Genomic DNA, 21,039 nt, shown 5'->3' with positions numbered 1-21,039 from the left:
TTGCCCTGTGTTTTCCACACAAAAATTGACAGTCCGTGATGCAGTTAGTAAGACTGTCAATGTGGACTGCAGAGAACGTCCCAGTCTGTGGTGCTAAACAGTCCCTTAGTCACTCTGTTACCTCCTCAGTCCAGATTTTCACCGTTTTAACTTGTGGTTCCTGCTGTTTCACCACTGGAGTGTAAGCAGAGGAGAGATGGACCAGGATGTGACCAGAGCGTCCTAAAGGAGGGAGGGGGGCAGAAGCATATGCATTCTTGATGTTAGCATAGAAAAGGTCCAGAGTTTTCCTGTCCCTTGAATGACAGTTCACATACTGGGTGAAGTTGGACAGGGTGGCAGAGAGGGGGGTGCAGGCATGGTTAACGTCCCCAGAAATCAGGATCAGGGCCTGCGTTTCCCATAATAACGGATGGTAAATATGGCTTGTACCTCCGTCTTCTCTCCTGGCGTTTAACTCCAGCTCTGCAGCCTCGTCGTTTCCTCCGTATTTCAGCTGGAATATCTGGCTTTCCAGCGAGGAGAATCTCAGCTCGGCCAAGAGCTAACGGCTGATTTTGAGTGTAAACAATGGAGCTGCATCCTAACGGATCCCCTGAGGCGGTTCAAAAAGTTGAGAAAAAATTAAAAAGCAAAAGTAATAATGTTCCTGTCCTTTGTCGCAGAATTTCGTATTAGTTGCTGAAAAATACAAAAATCACAAAAAGGTGGAAGAAAATATTACAAAACGTAAACTAAGGAACACAAAAGGGTAGAGCAGCCCAGATAAGCTGCCACACAGGCGGCGCCATGGTAACGGAAATGATTTGATTATTATTTGATCAAATGTTTGATTTCTTTCATTCCAAATAAAGTTTTCCATCTGATTTTTTTTTACCCTTCTGTGTCTTAAAGAACACAAATGTGTTGTTTGTTGAAGACCTTGTAGTGTGGTGCTGCCACTAGGGGGCAGAATTTACAACAAACATGCAAGACTTTTCAGTTAGTTTTGCTGCAGAAATGTAAATATAAAATAACAATCTAGAAGGTTTATTTTCACTTGTGGTTCATATTGATCTGCAGAAATATCAGCCTGAAAGACAACTGAGTCTCTGTCATCAATGTGGAAAACATTTTTTTGTGTTCCAAAGTTGTTGTCTTTCCAAAAAACATTGATGTTAGTCACAAAAACAACAAGCAGTCTAATGAAAAAGAATTGGAATTTAGAAATAGTTTATTTCAAGCAATCAAAGAAAAAAAAATGCTAAAGAAGACAATAAAAGTATGACTATACATACATAGATATTAAACTTTGAGTGATTCATTTTGACCGATTGGGGAAAAAAAAAAAAAAAAAAGTGAAAACGATACATACACAAACACATAGACACACACTCATCCACCTACACACTCACAATCATTGTGCTATATAAGTATACTGTACACCATTTACTACACACACACATATATACCATTTCAGGCGTTTACACTATAATTGAACAGACTACTTAGAAACTTTGCAGGTGAATTTACATCTGAGCAGAAAAAAAGAAAAATACAGTAACAGAATCCGAAAAGAAAAGTTTTGCTCTCTTTCAATAAATTCTTTATATATATATATATATATATATATATATATCCCTTGTGCTATCCTAGGCACTTTAACATTGGGAGTTGGGTCATCTAGACCCACTAGTCAGTGCACTAAACCTTTTTTCTTCAATGATTTGTGATCTTCACTGGTGTCCAAGGATTACATGAAATCTTTCCGCCTTTATCCACCTTTGTCATGGTAGGGAGAACACGTCAATGTAAGGGTGGGGTCATCTAAGATAGTACAAGGGATATATATATATATATATATATATATATATATATATATATATATAAATGTTCTGAATTTTTTAGTTATTTGTTCTGAGAAGAGTTTTCTGCATCTTTTCTTCACAGATCGTCTTCAACACCATCCACAGTTCTTCTCCCTGAGGAAGCAGAATTTAGAAGATCAAGCAAATTTTTTATTTCTAGAAGTCCAAATAATGTTTAAGATCACCAACTTTTTTTTCATGAGCTGAGAGAAACAGGAAATGACATCATCCACATCAGAAGATGATGAAGAGTAAAAGAGTGAAAGTACTTGTTCTAGTTCTCTGGTCCTCGTTCTCTTTGGTTCTCCTCCTGTACATGTAGACCAGAGCAGCAACCACACCCACAAACATCAACACCACCTTCATCACGGCTCCAACGATGATGATGATGTTGTGACCAGAAGGATCTGCAGACAAAAGATTTACCAACATCAACTAAATAGATGTGTATGGATTATACATTCAAAACTTTGTCTTTGTGGATAAAAATAAATAAATAAAACTGTTTTACCTGAAAAGTCCAGAACATAGTCAGCATCTATCTTCACTTCTTCATCTTCAACAAACTTGCAGGTGAATCTTTTGTTGTTTCCACTCTGATGTTTCACAATCAGAACAGAATCACAGTTTGTTTGTCCTCTAAACTCAAACCCAACACCTTTACCAGACAGGTGAGATCCTGTCTCATCCACCCAGATGATGCTGTTCTGTTTACAGAGAATTGTTTTATCATGTTTATTCAGTGAACACTGTAATGTGACACTTCCTTTTCCTCTTGGATGAACTTCTGGTGGATCTTTAGAAACTGAAGGAAAACAAAAACAGAAAAGTTTCTCTGTTAGACGTTTTAACAAGAAAACCTTTTGTCCTGACAGTGACTACATTTACCTGCACACCATGTTCCAAAGAAAGAACAGATTTGACTATTTTAGAAACTATTCAGAGAAAATGTTTTCATTTGTTTGAACAGCAGAAATATTCTTGATTTTGTGTTTCAGAGTAAACAAAGTCAGAGGATGATGGAGTCACTGCTCGTCATTTTCTGACAACTTTCAACAAATAATATTATGGAAATAATATAAAAATAGATTAAATGAACCCAAAGAAATGTTCTCTGCATGAAGCTGAAACTGCTCTGTTGTCGTCTCTTTCTTTGTCTTTCTAGTCCTGATTCTCCGGGTCTGTCTGGTCTAACTCCTATATTTTAATCTGTGAATTCAATAAGGGCCCAAGTCCAAGAAATTTGTTTTTCCAGGAAAGGATTTTAATTGCAAAGCTTAAAGGGAGGCTACACCAAATGATTAATACTTTACCCAGATTTATCACCAGTTCATAGCTTACTAATGCTATAATATGAAGCACCTCACTTTTAGAATTTCAGAGGACTAGCAAACTAAAGTCTCTGGACTTGGGCCCTTCTTAAATTAAACAGAAGGAACATCTGCGTAGTCAATACATTACATCACACTTGGGACGTTTTGAACATAATCAGATAGCTCTTCCCTTGAAGACCATAAAACCTCTAACATTTCTATTTTGAAAAAGTGTGGACTTTTTCAAAATAGAAATTCTCCGATTCATTTCTCTGTTAGAAAAGCACAGAAGCTCTGGATTTGTGAAATAAATTTCCGCTCATCTGAGATGAAAACTGATTAGTTTTTACTCTGAACATAAAATAATGGATCCATTTTTAATCCATTACAGAATCTTGAGATTAGAGATTTTAGAAAAATAAAAAAACTCGAAATGTCAGAGTCTCTTCAGGATTTGAGCTTTTTTTTGGATCAGATCAGAATGTTGACATTCATGTAATCACAGAATTATTCAAGTCAGAATACTCACTGCTCAAAGTATTAAGATACACTTCAAACTCATTCTTGTTCCTGAGCTGACAGAGATATCGACCAGCATCTTCATCAGTGATGTTTGTGATGAGCAGAGAGCAGTCACTGCTCACACTCAGCCTGGAAGCTCTAGCTGAACTCTGGACAACATTTCCATTCTTTACTTCTGTTATTGATTCTGCATTTGGATCTTTCTGGTACAGCCAGGTAACATCAGAACATGAGGAAGAGGAGGATTTAGTTCTACAAGGTAAAAGGACGTCATCTCCAACTCTTTGATAGAGATGTTTAGTTTGTCCACTGATGTCTGCAGGAGAGAAAAGAACAAACTCAGAGAAAAGTTGAACCTTAAACACATCAAATCACTAAAGAAATACAATAAGATAGATCCATCTGTAAACACACATACACTCCTGATTAAAATCTTAAGACAAGTTAATAAATTACATGAATTTCCATTTTGCATGGTTAGATTTTAACAAGAGCTTCAAAATGTAAAAAAAAAAAGAAATGGGAACAAGAGACAGTTGAGTTAAAACAACAATTGAACTGAAATGGGCTGTTCTTTAGCTGATCAAAAGTTTAGGACCAAAGCACAATAAACCCTTTTACATTCAAACAAAACACTCAGTCATGAAAAGCTGCACCAGTCTTGTTGATCACCTCAAAAATCTGTATTGCATGTTTCATGCAAGTGTTTTTAAAAGGCTTTTGAAATGTTGAGCCAATTGATGAAGATGGCTTCATGAAGAGCATCCACTGTCTGGAACTGATGTCCATATTTGTCATTTGTACCATCCATCCCTAAATGTTCTCAATAGGTTTTAAATCAGGAGATCATGCAGGATGGTCCTAAAGAGTGAAGTTATTCTCCTGAAAAATATTCTTTGTCATTTGGGTGTTGTGAACTGCAGCATTAACCTGTAGAAAAGCCCAGTCATGACCACACAGACGATTCTCCAAATAGTCAGTCTGTTCTAACTAAAATTCACTCGCTCCACTCTGTAATGGTCCATGTACATCAGACATTTTAAAGCTAAAATGTTACAAAAATAAAGAATAAACATGACAGTCTAAGTAGTGAAACAATTTAGAAAGACAAAAAAAAATTGTCACGGTTTTAGTTTCTCTGCTTTTGTGTTCTAGTTGTTTTTTCTTACTGTCTTGTTTTGAGTTCAGTTTCCTGTTTTATTTTGAAAGTCTTCCTGTTATGTTGTTGTTTCGAGTCTTACTTTTGGTCCCAATCTGCCCGCATTGTTTTCACCTGTGTCTCGTCTGTTCTGAATGTATTTAAGTCCTGTCTTCCCTTCCTCCTGTACTGATCCATAGTGTCATGGTAGTTTGTTTCTCGAGTTTCTGTGTCTTTGTAGTTTCGGGTTTGCCAGCTTGCTGCTGTGGAATTTTGTTTAATATAATTCTTTAAAGAACTTGGGATCCTGGAACCTCCTCCTCCTCCTCCTCTCTGCGCCTGGGTGCTTCCCTCAACCCCATTGTAACAAAAATAAGTTCAGACCCAGTGCCTCAACTTCAAGACAACGACCAAATCCAAATTCCTCCTCTATGGCTCCTCCCTGTTGTTCAGATTGAAGGAGCATTTAAAGCTTCAGTGGTGTCTGAACTTGTTTTTTAGGGGGGAACTGAAGTGAATTAAAGGCTGGATATCCCTCCGTCAGGAGGGTCTGTGCTGCGATGTACAAGTAATGACTTTTTTTAGCATGATGTTTTAAAAATAGAAAACCGAACTTGTTCTATATTTTCCAGCACTGGTGACTATTAATGACATCATCTAGTGGTAGTAACTTAAAGACACTATTTTTCCATCTCTAGGCTTGGAGGGCTAAATCTAGGGGTAGAAACAAGCCGTAGGGGTGGAGAAGAATTCAGATGTCACCTAAATCAATGAGAATCTTCATCCACATATTTAGGGAAGTTGTTTTTTTTCCTACTTTTCTTGTTAGTTTTGTCATAAAAGAGAAGCTTCATGTTGTCTTGTTCCTGTTTTCTTCATGGTTCTTTAGCTGCTTTGCAAACATCTATCAGATGACGGGTTGTGTCTGTGTTTTTCAAACACTTTTGTATCACTTTCTACAAAAAAAACTTTTTAAGGTAAATTTGAAATTTCCAATTTTACTTTTTAAAGTCAAACTTCATGTGAGAGATGTTTAACTCAGATCAATGCAAGACGATGTTCATCCTAAAGTGAACCAGAAGAGTCATAACATAAAAAAGTGTAAAAAACAAATCCTCACACACATGGCCGGCCCTCCCTATACGCGAATTACGCAGCCGCGTAGGGCCCCCGTCACCACCAGGGCCCCGAAGTGGAGAAAAAATAAAATTAAAAAAAGACCCAAATCTGGCAACCTATTTCATAGCTGTGAATGTTGTGCAAAAGAATGTTGCCTGCACTTTTGTGATCCCCCCGTCAACACACCTGAACCAATCTGGCAACCCAAATAATGACGTTACGCCACTCTCAGCAACGATTGGTCAACATCACTGCATCTGAGCCTGGCACAGTGTGCATTTACGAGAGCATTTTGTTTCAATAAAGTTGAGAAAAGAAAAAAAACGAGCACATTTTGTCACACTGATCAAAGCGACAACAAGAGCACTTCATGCCACATAGACTTTAACCATCAGGAACTGAAAAAAGATGAACAACTTCAGCATCAATCACAAGGTAAGTTTGGAGGATGATGGGGCCATATTTTTTACATTATCCAGTATTTCTGTGCATTCGCGATTTAAAATACTAATTGATCCGAAGTTCGGTAAAGTTAGAAAGACAGGTGAAGTTTGCACATAAACGACCCCGTTTCGTAATTTCCAATGGAAAACTCTAAAATAATTCTGATACCCAAGTTTCCTGGATGAGGTCAGACATGACCTTCCAAAACGGCGAAGAGAAGATTAAATAACGACAACGGTGATGGCTGATAAATGTTTAACTCACGTTATCGTATTGTTTCATTTTTGCTAACACATATTTAGTGCGTTCTGCATTTTCCGGTTTATGTCAGTAAAAAAACTCCTGTTTATCTGTTATAGACAGTCAGGTAGTCTGACTTTTTCAACAATGTGTCTTAAAATCTTGCATTGGCATGAAATATGGTGAATCAAAACTGCCAAATACATAGGAAATAAAGGTTCTAATTTATTAATGACAAAAAAAAATGTACTCATTGTAAAATTATGAACATACAAAATAATAGAATAAGAAGTGTATAAATGCTTATATTTCCATTTATACTCAAATTATTATTCACATTTATTATTTATAAATAGGTACAGTTCTTTCTTATTTGTATTTTGCAGTTTTGGTTTTACATAATGAGGATGTTTTGCACAGTTCTGTGTCAGCCAACATTTTCTTCTGCTCTCAAAAAGTATCAAAAAGTATTGGAGGAGGTGCAGCATCCACATCCCTTCACGTGGCATGTATAGTAATTTAAAAGGTGTCTGCATAACCCCTTTTTTCCATAAACAGCGGCTGAAGAGTATGGAGCCCCAAACTGTTCATAATTAAATAAATAAATATGATCTTGTGCAAATATATAATCCAACAATCTATTTCTCATAAATATATAAAAAGATCATGACATTGTGAAAAACCTGCACACAGATTTTAACTGAACCACTAAACTATTAGTAGTATTCTGCTATAGTTATTTTATTAACTTCATCATTAATTATTGTATAATAATTCTTGTTTTTTAGCTGCAGAAGAAACTCCTGTCACCACGTCTTCTGTTGAAAGGGAAAACGTTGATGCTGCTGCTGGTAAGTTCAAATCTACCAAATATGGAACCCAAATCAAACTTATTGTTTCATTATTACTTAAAAGACAGTTATACATTTGTGCACACACGCAGAACAGTGAAGGCACTTCTTTCCAACATTCTGCACTAGATATATCTCATTTATATTACAACAACAGTTGCGTTTTGTTGGTGCTGCTGATCAGTTAGAGGGCCCACAAATTAAATTTCGCTTAGGGCCCCCGGAAGACCAGGGCCGGCCCTGCTCACACAGCAAACCTGTATAAGGTTAAATGTGAGTCTCTGTTTCAGGATCAACAGAGACTCACACAAGAACACAACAGACATTTTGAACAACTGCAGAAACAACAAATGAAAAAAAACTAACTATTTTCTTGAGGTTTTAAGATTTTCTTGATTGTTAACTAAATAAAGCAGAAAAGTCCCATGTTATCTCTAAGCTATTGTGTGGTTGTAATTTCATTCATATTTTTCTGAAATAAACGCCAAATAAGTTATGTTATTTAAAGTATAAAGCTGCTTCAAAGAGAAGTGTTTTATGGGAATTTAATCTCTGCTTATAGTTGTAAAAGAAACTGTCCCAACAGGAACAGTTTTTTCTGCCGGCTGCTCTCACAAAGATCTTTAAGCGACTAAAAGTTGATTATCTCCAAGAAAGACAAACAGCTGTCCATGACACTGAAGAAAAACCAAGCAACAAGTAACAGTGATGACATTAAAGCTGCACTCAACCACATCCATGCTAAGCTAACTCCTCTCATGGAGCTAGTGGAAGAGTTCTGAAGACTCTGAGCCCAAAGTGAGCTACAAGATAACTGGGTCGACATTCTAGAGAAAAGAGTGGACGACACAGAACAACAAGCAAGGATGAATAATGTCATTCTCACTGGATTACAGATCAAACAACAGGCAAAGCTAACTGCAGCTGGAGCTAGCATTGCTAAGGCTAATAGTGCTAGCATTGCTAGCATTTCTTCAGAACCTGGGAGCGATGGAGAGGCTCTGGAACACCAGGTGGAATCAGTTCTACTGTCTAAAGGGATTTCCATGGATCTTAATACCATCGAGATCTGCCAGGAGAAAAAAGACGGATAAACCAGCAATCCTCATCAGGTTTGTGAATAAAACACAAGCTAGCATTGATCATAGTAAGAATCTGAATGGATCTGCTGTTTATCTAAACGACCATCTGACCAGAAGGAATGCTGAAATCTCCAAACATGCCAGTCTTCTCAGGAAGGGTAAGCAGATTCTGAACACTTAAGGCTGCAGGATCTCTGGTAAACCAAGGTGTCTAAGCTAACAAATACAGTAATAAATCAAAAGTTACATGTGCAAAATATCTTTATCGGATTAGAATTCAACCGTGTACATGTGCCCAGAAAAACTTTTTTTGATTATAACAAACGTTTACATGCGCCAGTCGGAATAAATCATTTGGTCATGCGCAGAACTCTGTAAAATACAGGAAGAGGAAATGAGTCGCTGCAAACAAGCCGAGCTGTTACATACATAGATATGTTTCAGCTCAGTAATATACGAGATGATCTTCTAAACGTACTAATGTTATGGTTATTATAATGTCCCTTTTCGCTCATCATTTTATTTTTAATCCAGATGGTCAGTGCTTTTTTTGTGAAGGAACAAAGCTGGAAGAAGGGTTAGGAGTAGGCTAACACATGCTAACAACATTTAGCCTTTGATGAACATAAAATCCATGAGGAAATTCTGCAATCTGCATCTTTGCTGCAGGTAAATATGTGGGAATAACATCAACCTTTATTTAGTCAGGACACGACTGAAACACAAATCCAAATGATTGTTTGAACGGTTTCTAAGGACGAAGCAGCATTTCTGCTTTGAAAAGCTCACACACCGCCCCAAAGCCGCTGTGTGAGCTGGCAGTCTGAGTTCTGCTGGGAGACACAGTTCTCCTGAGTCCAGCAGCTCACCCAGAGCGGTGGGACGGAAGCCACCCCGGGCGAACACGTAACAAAACACCCCCTCCCATGGCCGAAAACACAAAGCTAAAAGTCCTGCTGCTGTGCTCAGAGACAGGATTCACTCGCGCCGAGCAGCCGGTCCTGTTTGCGCTCCAAAGCTTCCTCTGTAGCGCCGCACCGTCTATGCGTGACGTAAACCAGAGCAGTAGTGACACACAATCGGAATGAACTGTTTATGTGCACAACGATCAGATCAACAATCGGCATAACCCACATATCTGGATCGGAAAGAAACTTTGATCCAAACGAGTCTGATCCGCTCAGTCTTTTCCGAATGGCGTGTTTACATGACGCATTTAACTTCCAATCAGGCGTTTAAAACGAATACTTTTGTCCATGTAAACGCAGCTATTGAGCCAAATATCATTTATAGGAAATATGGCGCCTGGGATCTTTGCTCTCTCTAAAAGTCAACAGTGACTCTGATTTTCAGCAGAGTTCTGACCTGCAGACAACTTGACCTCAACTTCCAGCTGCAGAAGGACAAGGACCCTGACAAACAAAGTCTGCAGACCTTACAGCACAGAGAACATAGAAACTCTGCTAAATCCAGAAGGATGGCTGTCAATCAGGCAGCTGAAGATGGAACACCAACATTGGACAGAATATGGACCTTTGTACTTCACAGCTTTACCTTATAATTATAATAATAAAACTGTTTAATCAATTATTGAAGATGGTTAAAGTGATTGATCTCTAATTCTATTACTTCACTTGCCCCAAAAAGTCATAATTTGTTATGCTTATTTTCTAATATAGTGGTAATTTGTTTAATATTAATCATAATCATGATTTTTCCAAATGAAAATAATCTGAATATATTTTAGATAACTGATCTGTATGTGATATATTAATATACAAAATACAGTTATGTCTATTTTACATAATTATCATGTAATTCATCTTTTTCATGTGATTTTCTGATACTTTAGCATTCTAAAGACCTGAAACTGTGTTGGTAAGTAATTGATATTTGATAAAAAGTTATGAACTGGATAATGATAAATTATGTAATCAAATGTTTATGGTATAACAGGGTGAGACTATATAAATTTGCTTCCTTCCCTTTCAAGAAATATTTAATTTTATGTCTAATCATCCAAAGTTTGATACGTCTTAGTATGAATATATAACTGATGATTGTATTATTTTGTGCGATATTCTTGCTTTGATTGCTCAAATTTTAAAAACATATATATTTTTAATAATCTGTCTTTTCTACTGTAAAGATTACATGAAATGTCTGAATATATATAATAATTATCAATATAATCTATCAATATATAACAACCAACATAAATGAGTTTCTGTTCAAAGTTTAAGTTTATTATTTTATTTTATTTTCTTACTAGTTTGATAAAAACAACAAAAAATACATTTACATTGAAAAGTTAAAAATAGATATTTTTGATTGACATTGAATGTGTTTTTAAATGATCCACAGTGATGTTGTGTAAAAGTTTGTTTTTGTTTGAATCTGAAAATCCTGACAGAGCAAAGATTCACAGGAATCACTAAAAAGAACAGAATGTGTTTTTGTTTCTAAACTCTGAACAAATATGTGGTTAAAATATGATTTGATAAAACACAATTATAAACTAAAATCCTTCAAAATGTCTTACCTGTTAGAACGTAGACAGCATCTATCTTCACTTTGTCGTCTTTGACAAACTGGCAGGTGAATCTTTTGTTGTTTCCACTCTGATGTTTCACAGTCAGAACAGAAACACAGTTCGTTTGTTTTTTATCCTCAAACTCAGGATTTTTACCAGACAGTTGAGATCCTGTCTCATCCATCCAGATGATGCTGTTTTCATTACAGGCATTTGGTCCATTAAAACTCTTTAATGAGCATGTTAGGTCGACTCTTCCATAAACATCTGAAGGAGACGAAGAGTCTAAAGAAAAACAAAAATAGAAAATAGTTTTCAGTCTATTCTTTTTGTCCTTCATTGAATTTTCTATTTAACATTTTTTAATGTGTGACACATTTACAGTTTTTACTAAAATCAATCAAACTGATCTGAAGTTTATCAAATTAAACTAAACAGGAAACTCTCAAACTCTCTGTTCACCTCATTAATCAGTGATAATCAGAGACATTGATCTTTACTGTTTATGGATTCATCAATTCAACCTATTTACTAGATAAAGAATGAAACATGTAATGATATTTTCTCCCATGAGTCGACTCTCTCACATCTCTCACACTAAACATGCTTTGTCAGCAGTTTGACCTTTTTCCAACCTAAATGATTCAATGAGTTCACATGTCAGAGTCTCTTCAGGGTTTGAGCTTTTTTTGGATCAGATCAGAATGTTGACATTCATGTAGTCATAGAATTATTGAAGTCAGAATACTCACTGCTCAAAGTTTTTAGAAACTGAACTATAATAAACTATAAGCAGCGGCCGGACACACGGAGAAAGCAGTGACGTCATCGCCCCGCCTCCCCTCTGCTAATGCTTTTCCTTTTTTCTTTTTCTAACTTGTCCTGTCCAACAGCTGGGCAGGCAGATGAGAGCTGAGGGCCTCTTGTGTTGGACATATTTTACTTTAACAAGAGGGGTTATTAATCTTCAGACAAACCAAATGTATGACTGAATAAACCCCTTTTGTAATTGAGGCCAAACTTTATTAATTTCAATCATGTTTGAAAATCTTTAGTGTTGGACCGGACGGAAAAGGAAAGAGGGGAAGAAGAGAGAGGGATGTTAGAGAGGGGGGGGGGGGGGGGGGGAGTGCGGAGAGTGCACCGCCGGGCCCAGGAAACCGGCACCCAGGGGACACGGCCGCCGTTGCCAAGGACCCCGTACCCCCCACCACACAGCAAATTCTACCAGGCCGATTCAACTCTACAGGAGTCAATTTCAACACTTATAAAGTGTCTATATGGGTCCACACCACAAAGTGTCAAAATAACTCTTTTGAAAGTGTTGAGCCTTTTACACTAAGATTGAGTTGTTTTTTTACTCTGTTAGTGTAAAGAATTTAACACTTTCCAACTCTGGTCAGTGTTCGATTTTTTCAACACTTGTACATAGAGTTAAAAATTAGCACTGTCGAGAGTTTTTTTTATTAAACACCAAATAGAGTTACCAATTTGAATCTGTCGGTTTATTTCAACACTTTTGAAGTGTTTATTTGAGTCCACACCAGATATTGTCAATTTAACTTTTTTGGGGGTGTTGGTAAATAAGCACAGTCATTGAAAATTGTCACAGACCTACAATAGGTGCATTAGATTACTAAAATAAAGAAACAATGTTTAGTTGAAATGCATTTATTTTAACTGCATCACAAAAATTATAAAACAATCTTTATAACATATAGCAGTATGGAACAAGGTATGCTCTTTCATTCTCATTAGCACATTGCTTATCAAAAGGTCTATAATAAGTAAGCTGGTCAATACAAATCAAAGCATATTTATCACTCTGCTCTTCAATGCAATATGCATGAAAGTGTTCATCAAAGTGCAGTGTGTTGACAGCACAACCTATTATAAAAGCATCCTTTTCATGCATTATAATAGTACAAATTTTCTTAAACTCAGGTAAATCATGGGATGTTCCAGTACACAGAAATAGACCAAGGTGGTATTCAGTACCATAACTTTTTAGCCAATTTGTAGTTTGGACATTTGAAGATAAATTCAAATCTAGTTTCTGACATAACAAATTTCCACCCTTCAAGTTATCAAGAATTGTTGTTTTTAAAGGACCAAATTCATATCTTTTAAAACAATAGTTTTCATAGTAAAAAGCCATTTGACGCTGGTGTTGTTTTGCTAAAGATTTAGGAAGATTTTTGAAATTTTTTACAGACTTTTTAAAAGATTTGTGTTTACCTTCGAATCGCATACACCACACATGAATAAGTGGACCAATCTTTTTCATAGATCTTGGATAATGGATCATTAGGTGGTGTTTAGGAATTAGTTTTTTATCAGGGAACAACGTTTTGAACATGTTATGGTGATCACAGATTAGATGTTTCAAATAGCATATCATGCCATCAGTAAGGACAGTTGAAAAAACAATATCAACAATCTGCATCAAAAGAAGCAAAAAGTTCCAATATTTATTGTCCCTTTCAACTATGTCACCAAAGATGAGGGGAGTATTCCGGAGGGTACACCACGACTGAATAGCGTTTAAACCTAAGTGCTTGCTGCTGTCATCAATTTTTAACCCACTTGGTTTGTTTTTACGGTCCACGTGACCATAATTAAAACTGTTTATCCTGTCAAGTAATGTATTCATAGAGATATAACCACTTTTAATCAGGTACTGAAAAACCAACTTAAGCTCATACTGTACGACCCCTTCCAACAAATCATGCATTATATCAACAGCATAGTTGTCACTGCTATGAAAATATTCCAATGAATTGAGCACGCAATATTTTTTAACACCATAAATGGAAGGAAGAGCAGGATCTTCCCTAAGAGCATTACAACGTTCAACAATAAGATCTCTAGAACGCAGAACGAGGCTAGGATTATTTTCAGTGAACACTGACTGAATTTCTTCTTTGTTTGTTAGACAGAACCTACACCAGTGGGTTGCACTAAATGATTCGACAAAACCTAACAAGCTATTTAAAGCAAGATTATCACCTGTAACCTGAATTACAGTGCCAAACAATGGTTCTTTAAGGAAAGGAAGTTGGATTCCTTTAGTTTCTAAAATTTTTAAATCATCAATTAAAGGTTTAAGTATTTCTTCAAAACCATATTTTTTTAAATCTTCAGTGTAGAAAAGAACTGCTAGATGTATATTCATCAACACAGAGTTTAATTTGGGCGGGATGCTTTTTAAGGTGAAATAAACACAACCAAGTTTGTGGATGCTCTTTTTGGACCCCAATGGATTAGCCATTTCAAAGTCGTCATAATATAGCAAAATCTGTAAAGCATACTTCTGCTTTGAAAATAGAGGATGGTTTTGAAAATAGAATCCGTCACTTGTGTCAATGTATGTCCCACTTTTTCTGCATTTCTCTTGTAAGAAACCCTCCCTTATTTCACTATTTTTGAAAATTGAATTTAACGTGCCTAAAATTGGTATATATATGAATTTGTCTGTAACAGGAATTTGACTGTAAACACCTGTTTTTCTACTTCTGCGTGTATCCAATCTCACACCAAGAACAAATTCTTTAGGGTCAACTATTTCCCATTTTTCAGCAAAATATTTTTCTCTTTTTTTCTCAGTATTAAATGTAGTAAACGGATTATTTCTTTGGTTTAAACTAAGCTCAACTTTTTTGTAAATGTCAGATTTTTTATCTTCAGAAGAAAATGTCTGAAACGCTGCTTCACGTGCTTGCATATGTACATCATTCACAACTTCCTCCATTGAGGAAACTATTGTTTGGACTGTATTTTCAGATAGACCTGATGCCTGTAGTTGAGCGACAATTGAGCCACACATTCCAACAAGAGGGTTTTGTGTAACATTTGTAGGAAACTGCAGCATAGATGCTGAAGTTGTTGGCTGATCAACAGCAATATCTTCAGCAGATTGATGCGTCATTTCCTGATTAGATTCAGACTGTCCACTAAACTGACAACTGTGTACAGTTTTAAGATGCTTTCTGAATCCACTGTATGTACAAAAAGATGAAACACATCCTAACTCCCCACATTTTAAACGCAAATTTTTTGCTGGGTATAAACCATGAAAGAACTTTAAATGCTTGCAAAGATTTGAAAAAGTTTTGTGGTGCATTTTACAAACAAAACACGAGAACATTCTCAATCTGTTAACGGTGTTCTGACCTTAAATCTGGTGTCATGCTAACGCTCTTGCAGAAGTCGTGCTCTCAGTTCCTTGACTCGTGGGCTTTCCTTTGTGTTTCCAACATCAATGTTATACACTGTGGTTTGGATAAATGCGTAGAAACTGGAGAGGGCTTCATCGTAGGAGATGCTGAAGACAAAATGTGCTTTAAACAGCACATCAAATGCAGCCACTGATGTCAAGGCACTGCATGGGATTGGTTTCTGGTCCACCATGATGAAGAACCTCCGGATTTCTTTTCTTTGCTCCCCAACACAGAGTAGGAAGGGCTGCCTAACATCAACCTTCTCCAAAAATGTATTGAGACTGGCTCCTTCCTGCAGTTAAAGACAAAGATGTAATGCTTGAATATTTGCATTTTTCTAAACAAAGAATAAGTAGCATACAACACCAACACACAAACATTGTTAATTTTGATATCTATGCTAACGGAACACACCTTTACAAATCTTACAAGACGGTGGGCTGCCTGTGCTGAGCTGATTTTGGCTGATTTCTTGTGGCCTTTGGATGTAGGAGGCAAGAGATGCAGCAGCAGCAGAAGAGCTGATATATCACTGTCCCAACCTTAAATAAAAAGTACTTTTTTAAAGTACCTATTGGTATAAAAATATTTTCATCACAATTTTCTTAATCTTTTTTGAACATATCTAAATTCTATGACTTTATTGACAAAGAAAGAGAAAATATCTAACCAAGCCTAAATTGACAGAACCCCTGTAACAAATTCATAAAGCTGCAACTGTTTAATAAACTGCCCATGTTTACCAAAGTAATTCTCAGCTTTGGGGTCCATAGATGCCAGTAACTCCTCTAGGTAGGAACTCGATGGAAGACGCTGGCTTGCAGCAATCACTTTGTTCTTGAAATAGGATGGCCACTTTGCCAGAAACCTTCCTGATACTTCATCCCCAAACATCATGGAAAAGTCCTGGTCGATCTTTGAAGAAACAAACATGAAACCTAATAGGTAGGATTTTAATTTTGTAAATTTTTGGAATAAACTATTGATTCTTACCAACTCTGGCGTGTCAAGGAAACGAGGGAAGACTTCAAAGACTGACAATGTTGCATCTTGGTCATGAATCAGCTTCTGTCTGTACTCAAAGGTGGCTCTCATCTTCTCTTTAATCACAGATTTATCTGTAGAGTGTCTTATTATAGAGAGAGCCTCTCTGCACTCCTCACCAAACAGCTGTCCATCTATTAACAAAGAATCTCTTTTGGTTCTTGGACTTTCCTGGTATTCAGGCCTTGAACGCAAATGAGCGCCAACATTGGTGTTTCGCTGGACCGTCTTCAGTCTCCAGGCAAGATAGCCAGAATTGGCGTCCGGATCATAATAATGTTCCTGCATTTAGATGAATAAACACACATGGACAGAGTCACACAAAAGTTACAAAAGACTATTACTACGATAAAACGTGGACAACAAAAGTCTACAGAACTTACAAATCCATTTTTTGAATATGGATCTTGAAGATAGGGAAAAAGGGTCACAATGCCCAGAGCATAGCTGGTGCGAGCACTTATCGGTGGAATCCTCCTATTAAAAGAAGATACAGCACTGATTATTTACATTGTTTCTCAACCACATTCCACTGTAGTGCATGATGCCTTACCCATATGCAGATGTCATGTCCGCAACCAGAAATATTCACCATCTGCCTTCGTATTGCATCTGACAGAGTTTTAGTTTTGTCATACTCCTTGAAGATTTCCTCTCCCTTTGGGTTGGACCTTAAGGCTGAATGAACCATCTGGAAACAAAACATAAATAAATAATACAACTCATTCCCACATACTAACAAACATGTGCATTTAAAACAAACATACTTAGTAAAGCAAATTATTTGAGGAAAAATGTGTATCATGATCACATATAATTTAACATCAGTGTTACAATTTTTAATTGAAGATGTATTTATCAAATGGTTTAACACTTTGCCTGCTTAGCTTCATCCCGGTCCATCTCTCTCACGTCCTTTCTTTTGTTTTGCACTGATGGGAGGATCATAGTTGAATCTGATGAAGTGGAAGATGCTGAAGAGTTTGATATGGAAACTGGTGATGGTGGGGGGGCTGATAATGATTCTGGATCTGTTGTTTGTGATTCTTCTGCGGTCAAATTAATTGTAAGATCTAAAATGAACAAGAGCAAGAGCAGAACAGACATGTTCTTCATATTTTAAGATAAATTAAAACTTTAATCACATTAATAAACATGACAAAAAATAATTCAGAGAAGCAATTTAACATGCATCAACAAAATATACAATTTATATACCAGTTATTAAAACTGCATCACTTTAGTGCAATAAAACAAACACAAACATTGTATTATATAATATCAGTGCTAGAACAGTTCAGCTAAATAAATAAAAATACTAGTTTGATGAAACAGTTTGTAAAGATTATTATAATATTTTTTTTTCTAAATAAGGAAGACTACCGGTACTCACCCAACACTGGCTGCTGCTTGTATTTGACTTTAAAGTTTTTGACCCCAGACTTCAACAGCTCATCAAATATGTCCTCATCCACTTCTGTTCCAGACTGATCCATCAGAACAAGCACTCCTTCAGTCAGGAGCTGAACCTGCAGACCAAATTTGTCCGCTACTGGGAAAGAAAATACAGACAGTGGAAGTTATAAATAACAATCCATAATATGCCTTGATCCGAAAACTGACCACTATGGTTGATTTAGTAAAAAATAAAATGGCACAAACCATCTTGAAGAAAGCGGGTAAAGTCGAAGCATTCTTCACTGCGTGGAACTTTGACATATTTTTGAACTCCACCATATTCCACAGTTCCCAGCATATCCTGCGTTTGATTTAAATAAAGGGCGTAGAGATTAATAATGTAATATGCGTTGAACGTACTTCAACATTTAAATAACGCGATGAGAGTCCACCATTGCGCGGCTTGACTGTGGGATTTTTTTTACACGCGAGGTTAGCTAAACGTCATGCTAACATTTCACAAAGTGTGCACAACCACCAAACATCAAGTTCAACTTCATTAAATTGTATTTGCTTAACTAAAAATGTTCTTGTGTGTCGTTTACCGTGGCCGCAGTTAATTACTACAGTGTAACGCATGATTAATTCGACGCCTCCGTCCTAGGCTACTACCACCAATTTGCGTGGCTGACATGTATCCGCGTTTAATACCGACATAAAATCTGATGCAAACAAATGAAAATCGATCAATTCACCAACAAGAAGCATTTAATTTACTTACCAACTAGGTAAACCTTAAAACCACGGCTTCCAACGGTGTTCGCATGCAGTCTGAGCAGTGCAGAGGGCGGTAAAAGGTACACTTCAGGTGTTATAGGAAACGTGGGAGTTTAGAGTGACGACTTCAGAGTTAAAATTCTCATAATGACACTGACAGATTTATTTTGGAAACACGTTGATTTGACACTCATTTTCAACTCTACTCTTTTTTAGTTTAGTGTTAAATATATGGGATGCAACTCAACAAAGAGTTAAATTAACTCTTATATTACTAAAATTTGATCAACACTCCAAAATCAACTCTTTTGAATTTGCTTTGCAGGGAAGGGGTAGGGGACAGATGGTCCTAGGTCCCACCTTCCTTGCAAATGTGTGTGCGTGTTTGTGTGTTTGAGAGAGTCTGTGTGTGCATGTGTGTGTGTTTTATGTTGGAATGTATATTTTGAGGGAGGAGGGGTGTGAGTACTAAGGGGGGTGCAGATAAAATTGGCGGGTAGGGCACTGAGGGGACATCTCCTGATTACTCACAGTGATGTCCCCTCACCCTCCCCACCAAGGGGCCCTAAATGTCTAAGGTGCGGTTAAAATTGGCGGGTAGGGTGCTAGGAGGACATCTGCTGCTTGCTGGCAGTGATGTCCAAGCACCCCCCCTACCAAGGGCCCTACGTGGCTAAGGTGCAAATAAAACCGAAAGAGGGGGGGCCCACTCCATACAGCAACCATGGGAGGGGGGGACCACTACCAAGTAGCCCCCCCCCCAAGGCGCATCGCAGGCTAAGCCCCCCACCCCCTCACCCTAATATGAGGTTATATGAGGAAGGGGGTAAGTTGTGGACAGCTGGTAGACTGTCCCCCGGTGGTCAAACAGCCCCCCTCCCCCAACATAGGGGGGGGGGGGGGGGGGCTAATGCTTTTCCTAAATGATTATTGAGACAAGTTTCCCAGGGTGGATGTGAAAATGCAGATGCGATCCCCTCTTTGCATTTTCGTTTTAATTATGACACAGAATAAGCGGTTTTGAGTATAAAATGAAAAAGCATTTTGAAATATTGCTTTTTCATTTGAATTTTGAGACATTTGATGCAGTTACATTTTGAAAATTAAAAAGCATTTCTGTTAATCCATTTTAATTGTCAAATTAGACATTTCTAAATGAATTATGCTACACATTTACCAGAGAACGTCTTAAATAATGAAATGTCAAAAAAAAAAAAAAAAAAAAAAAGAAAATGAAATGTCAAATACCATTTTAATTTTAATTTTAATTAAGTGACAAAAAAAGCTGTGTTGAGGAAGGAAATGAAAAAGCATTTTGGTGCATTGCTTTTTCATTTTATTTTTGAGTCAAAAAATGCAGCTTTTAGGTTTTTGAAAATGAAAAAGCATTTCTGGTTTTGACTTTGCTTTTTATTTATGCTACACAATCGCTTCCATAGATGGAGTGAAGCAACAGCAGCCCAAAGTTCCTGGAAGTGAAGAAGATCTTCCAGATAATGCCAACTAATAAAGTTTTTCAGCTTTGAAGACTGTTTCTGAAACATAGTTTAAAAAAAGATCTGCAATCTTTTGATAATATGATGAATGTAGTTTAAATAACCTCTCTAACACCTATCACCTGCACATTACATTTCTCACAGCTGTCATGGAAACAAGAGGAAGATGAAGTCATTTGTTCCTCTGATATGTAGAGGTGTTGCACTGCAGCTCTTTATTTTACACTTTCTACTGGAAGTATCTTGTTTGTAACTGTTGCTATCTATTCTATTATTAATATGTCATTACACCTCACTCTTAAAAAAATGCATTAAAATGTTTTTTTTTTTTTTTCTAAATTGTCCTGTCCAACAGGTGAGCAAACAGACATAACCTGAGGGCCTCTAATGTTAAACAGTTTCATTTGTTTGAACCTCTTTTTTGTTGTTGTGATTTTTTTTTGACTGGAGAGAAACAGGAGACCTGGGGGTTAGCTTCAGCTCCTAAGGCTCATGGGAAGTGGGGAATCTTGGGTGTGCTTTGTGGGTGTGTTCAACAAAATGGGTGCAGATGCGGGTAAGAAAATCATGTGACCTGCTTGTCTGTCTGCTTCTCTCTCTCTGAGACTGTGGTCGTATGGATATGGGACATGGATAGCTCTCCAATGCAGCCCGTTACAAGTGACGCACTAGCTGGGTAATTACATTGGTGTCAGATATGAGATCAACTTTGCCAGTGCTGCTACGCCATTGAACAAGAGAGGGCAGGGAGCTACGCCATGGAGTGAGAAATGGCAGAGATTGAGCTACAAATCTTTATCCTGGAGGCAGTTTGGGACAAGCGAGAAGCAAGGGCGAATCATCTCCCTGATGGCACGAGCACCCGCAGTCATCTGCAGCCTGTTCCCGCGAGTCTGGGTTCTACGCTGGTGAACCATCCAGAGCAGTCTACTCAACAGCCGGTGATGCCAGCACACACCTCAATCAAGCATTGGACATTCTCCAGAACGTCTGCAACAGCATGTACAGCTGACGA

General features: G+C 37.3%; 2 protein-coding genes across 3 annotated transcripts; both read right to left on the bottom strand.

Annotated features, from left to right (window-relative positions):
- Positions 1-1,842: 1,842 nt before the first annotated feature.
- On the bottom strand, positions 1,843-11,543 carry LOC144990092 (uncharacterized). The gene is made up of 5 exons (XM_078942689.1): positions 11,099-11,543; positions 3,690-3,998; positions 2,359-2,652; positions 2,117-2,254; positions 1,843-1,961 (listed from the first exon to the last, which is right to left on the bottom strand). Exons 1-5 carry the CDS (start codon positions 11,427-11,429, stop codon positions 1,924-1,926), a joined length of 1,110 nt encoding a protein of 369 aa, XP_078798815.1. The 5' UTR covers positions 11,430-11,543; the 3' UTR covers positions 1,843-1,923.
- Positions 11,544-12,741: 1,198 nt separating this feature from the next.
- On the bottom strand, positions 12,742-19,147 carry LOC144990115 (uncharacterized). 2 transcript variants are annotated; one of them, XR_013654067.1, is made up of 10 exons: positions 18,533-19,147; positions 18,016-18,112; positions 17,747-17,905; positions 17,233-17,426; positions 16,907-17,044; positions 16,737-16,830; positions 16,303-16,635; positions 16,053-16,224; positions 15,724-15,851; positions 12,744-15,601 (listed from the first exon to the last, which is right to left on the bottom strand). XR_013654067.1 is itself a non-coding variant. In XM_078942754.1 (9 exons), the coding sequence occupies exons 4-9, from the start codon at positions 16,921-16,923 to the stop codon at positions 15,281-15,283; spliced, it is 1,065 nt and encodes a 354-aa protein (XP_078798880.1). In that variant the 5' UTR covers positions 16,924-17,044; positions 17,233-17,426; positions 17,747-17,905; positions 18,016-19,146; the 3' UTR covers positions 12,742-15,280. The 2 variants fall into 2 exon arrangements, 1 of the variants encoding a protein (XP_078798880.1); XM_078942754.1 differs by having other exon boundaries at positions 12,742-15,601; positions 18,016-19,146.
- Positions 19,148-21,039: the final 1,892 nt, after the last annotated feature.

Source organism: Oryzias latipes, chromosome 24 (genome assembly GCF_053564925.1).
Source record: "Oryzias latipes strain Hd-rR chromosome 24, Olatipes_Hd-rR_3.1".
NCBI lineage: Eukaryota > Metazoa > Chordata > Actinopteri > Beloniformes > Adrianichthyidae > Oryzias > Oryzias latipes.
Note: the sequence above shows the minus strand (reverse complement) of the source record. Positions and strands in the feature narration are given on the sequence as shown.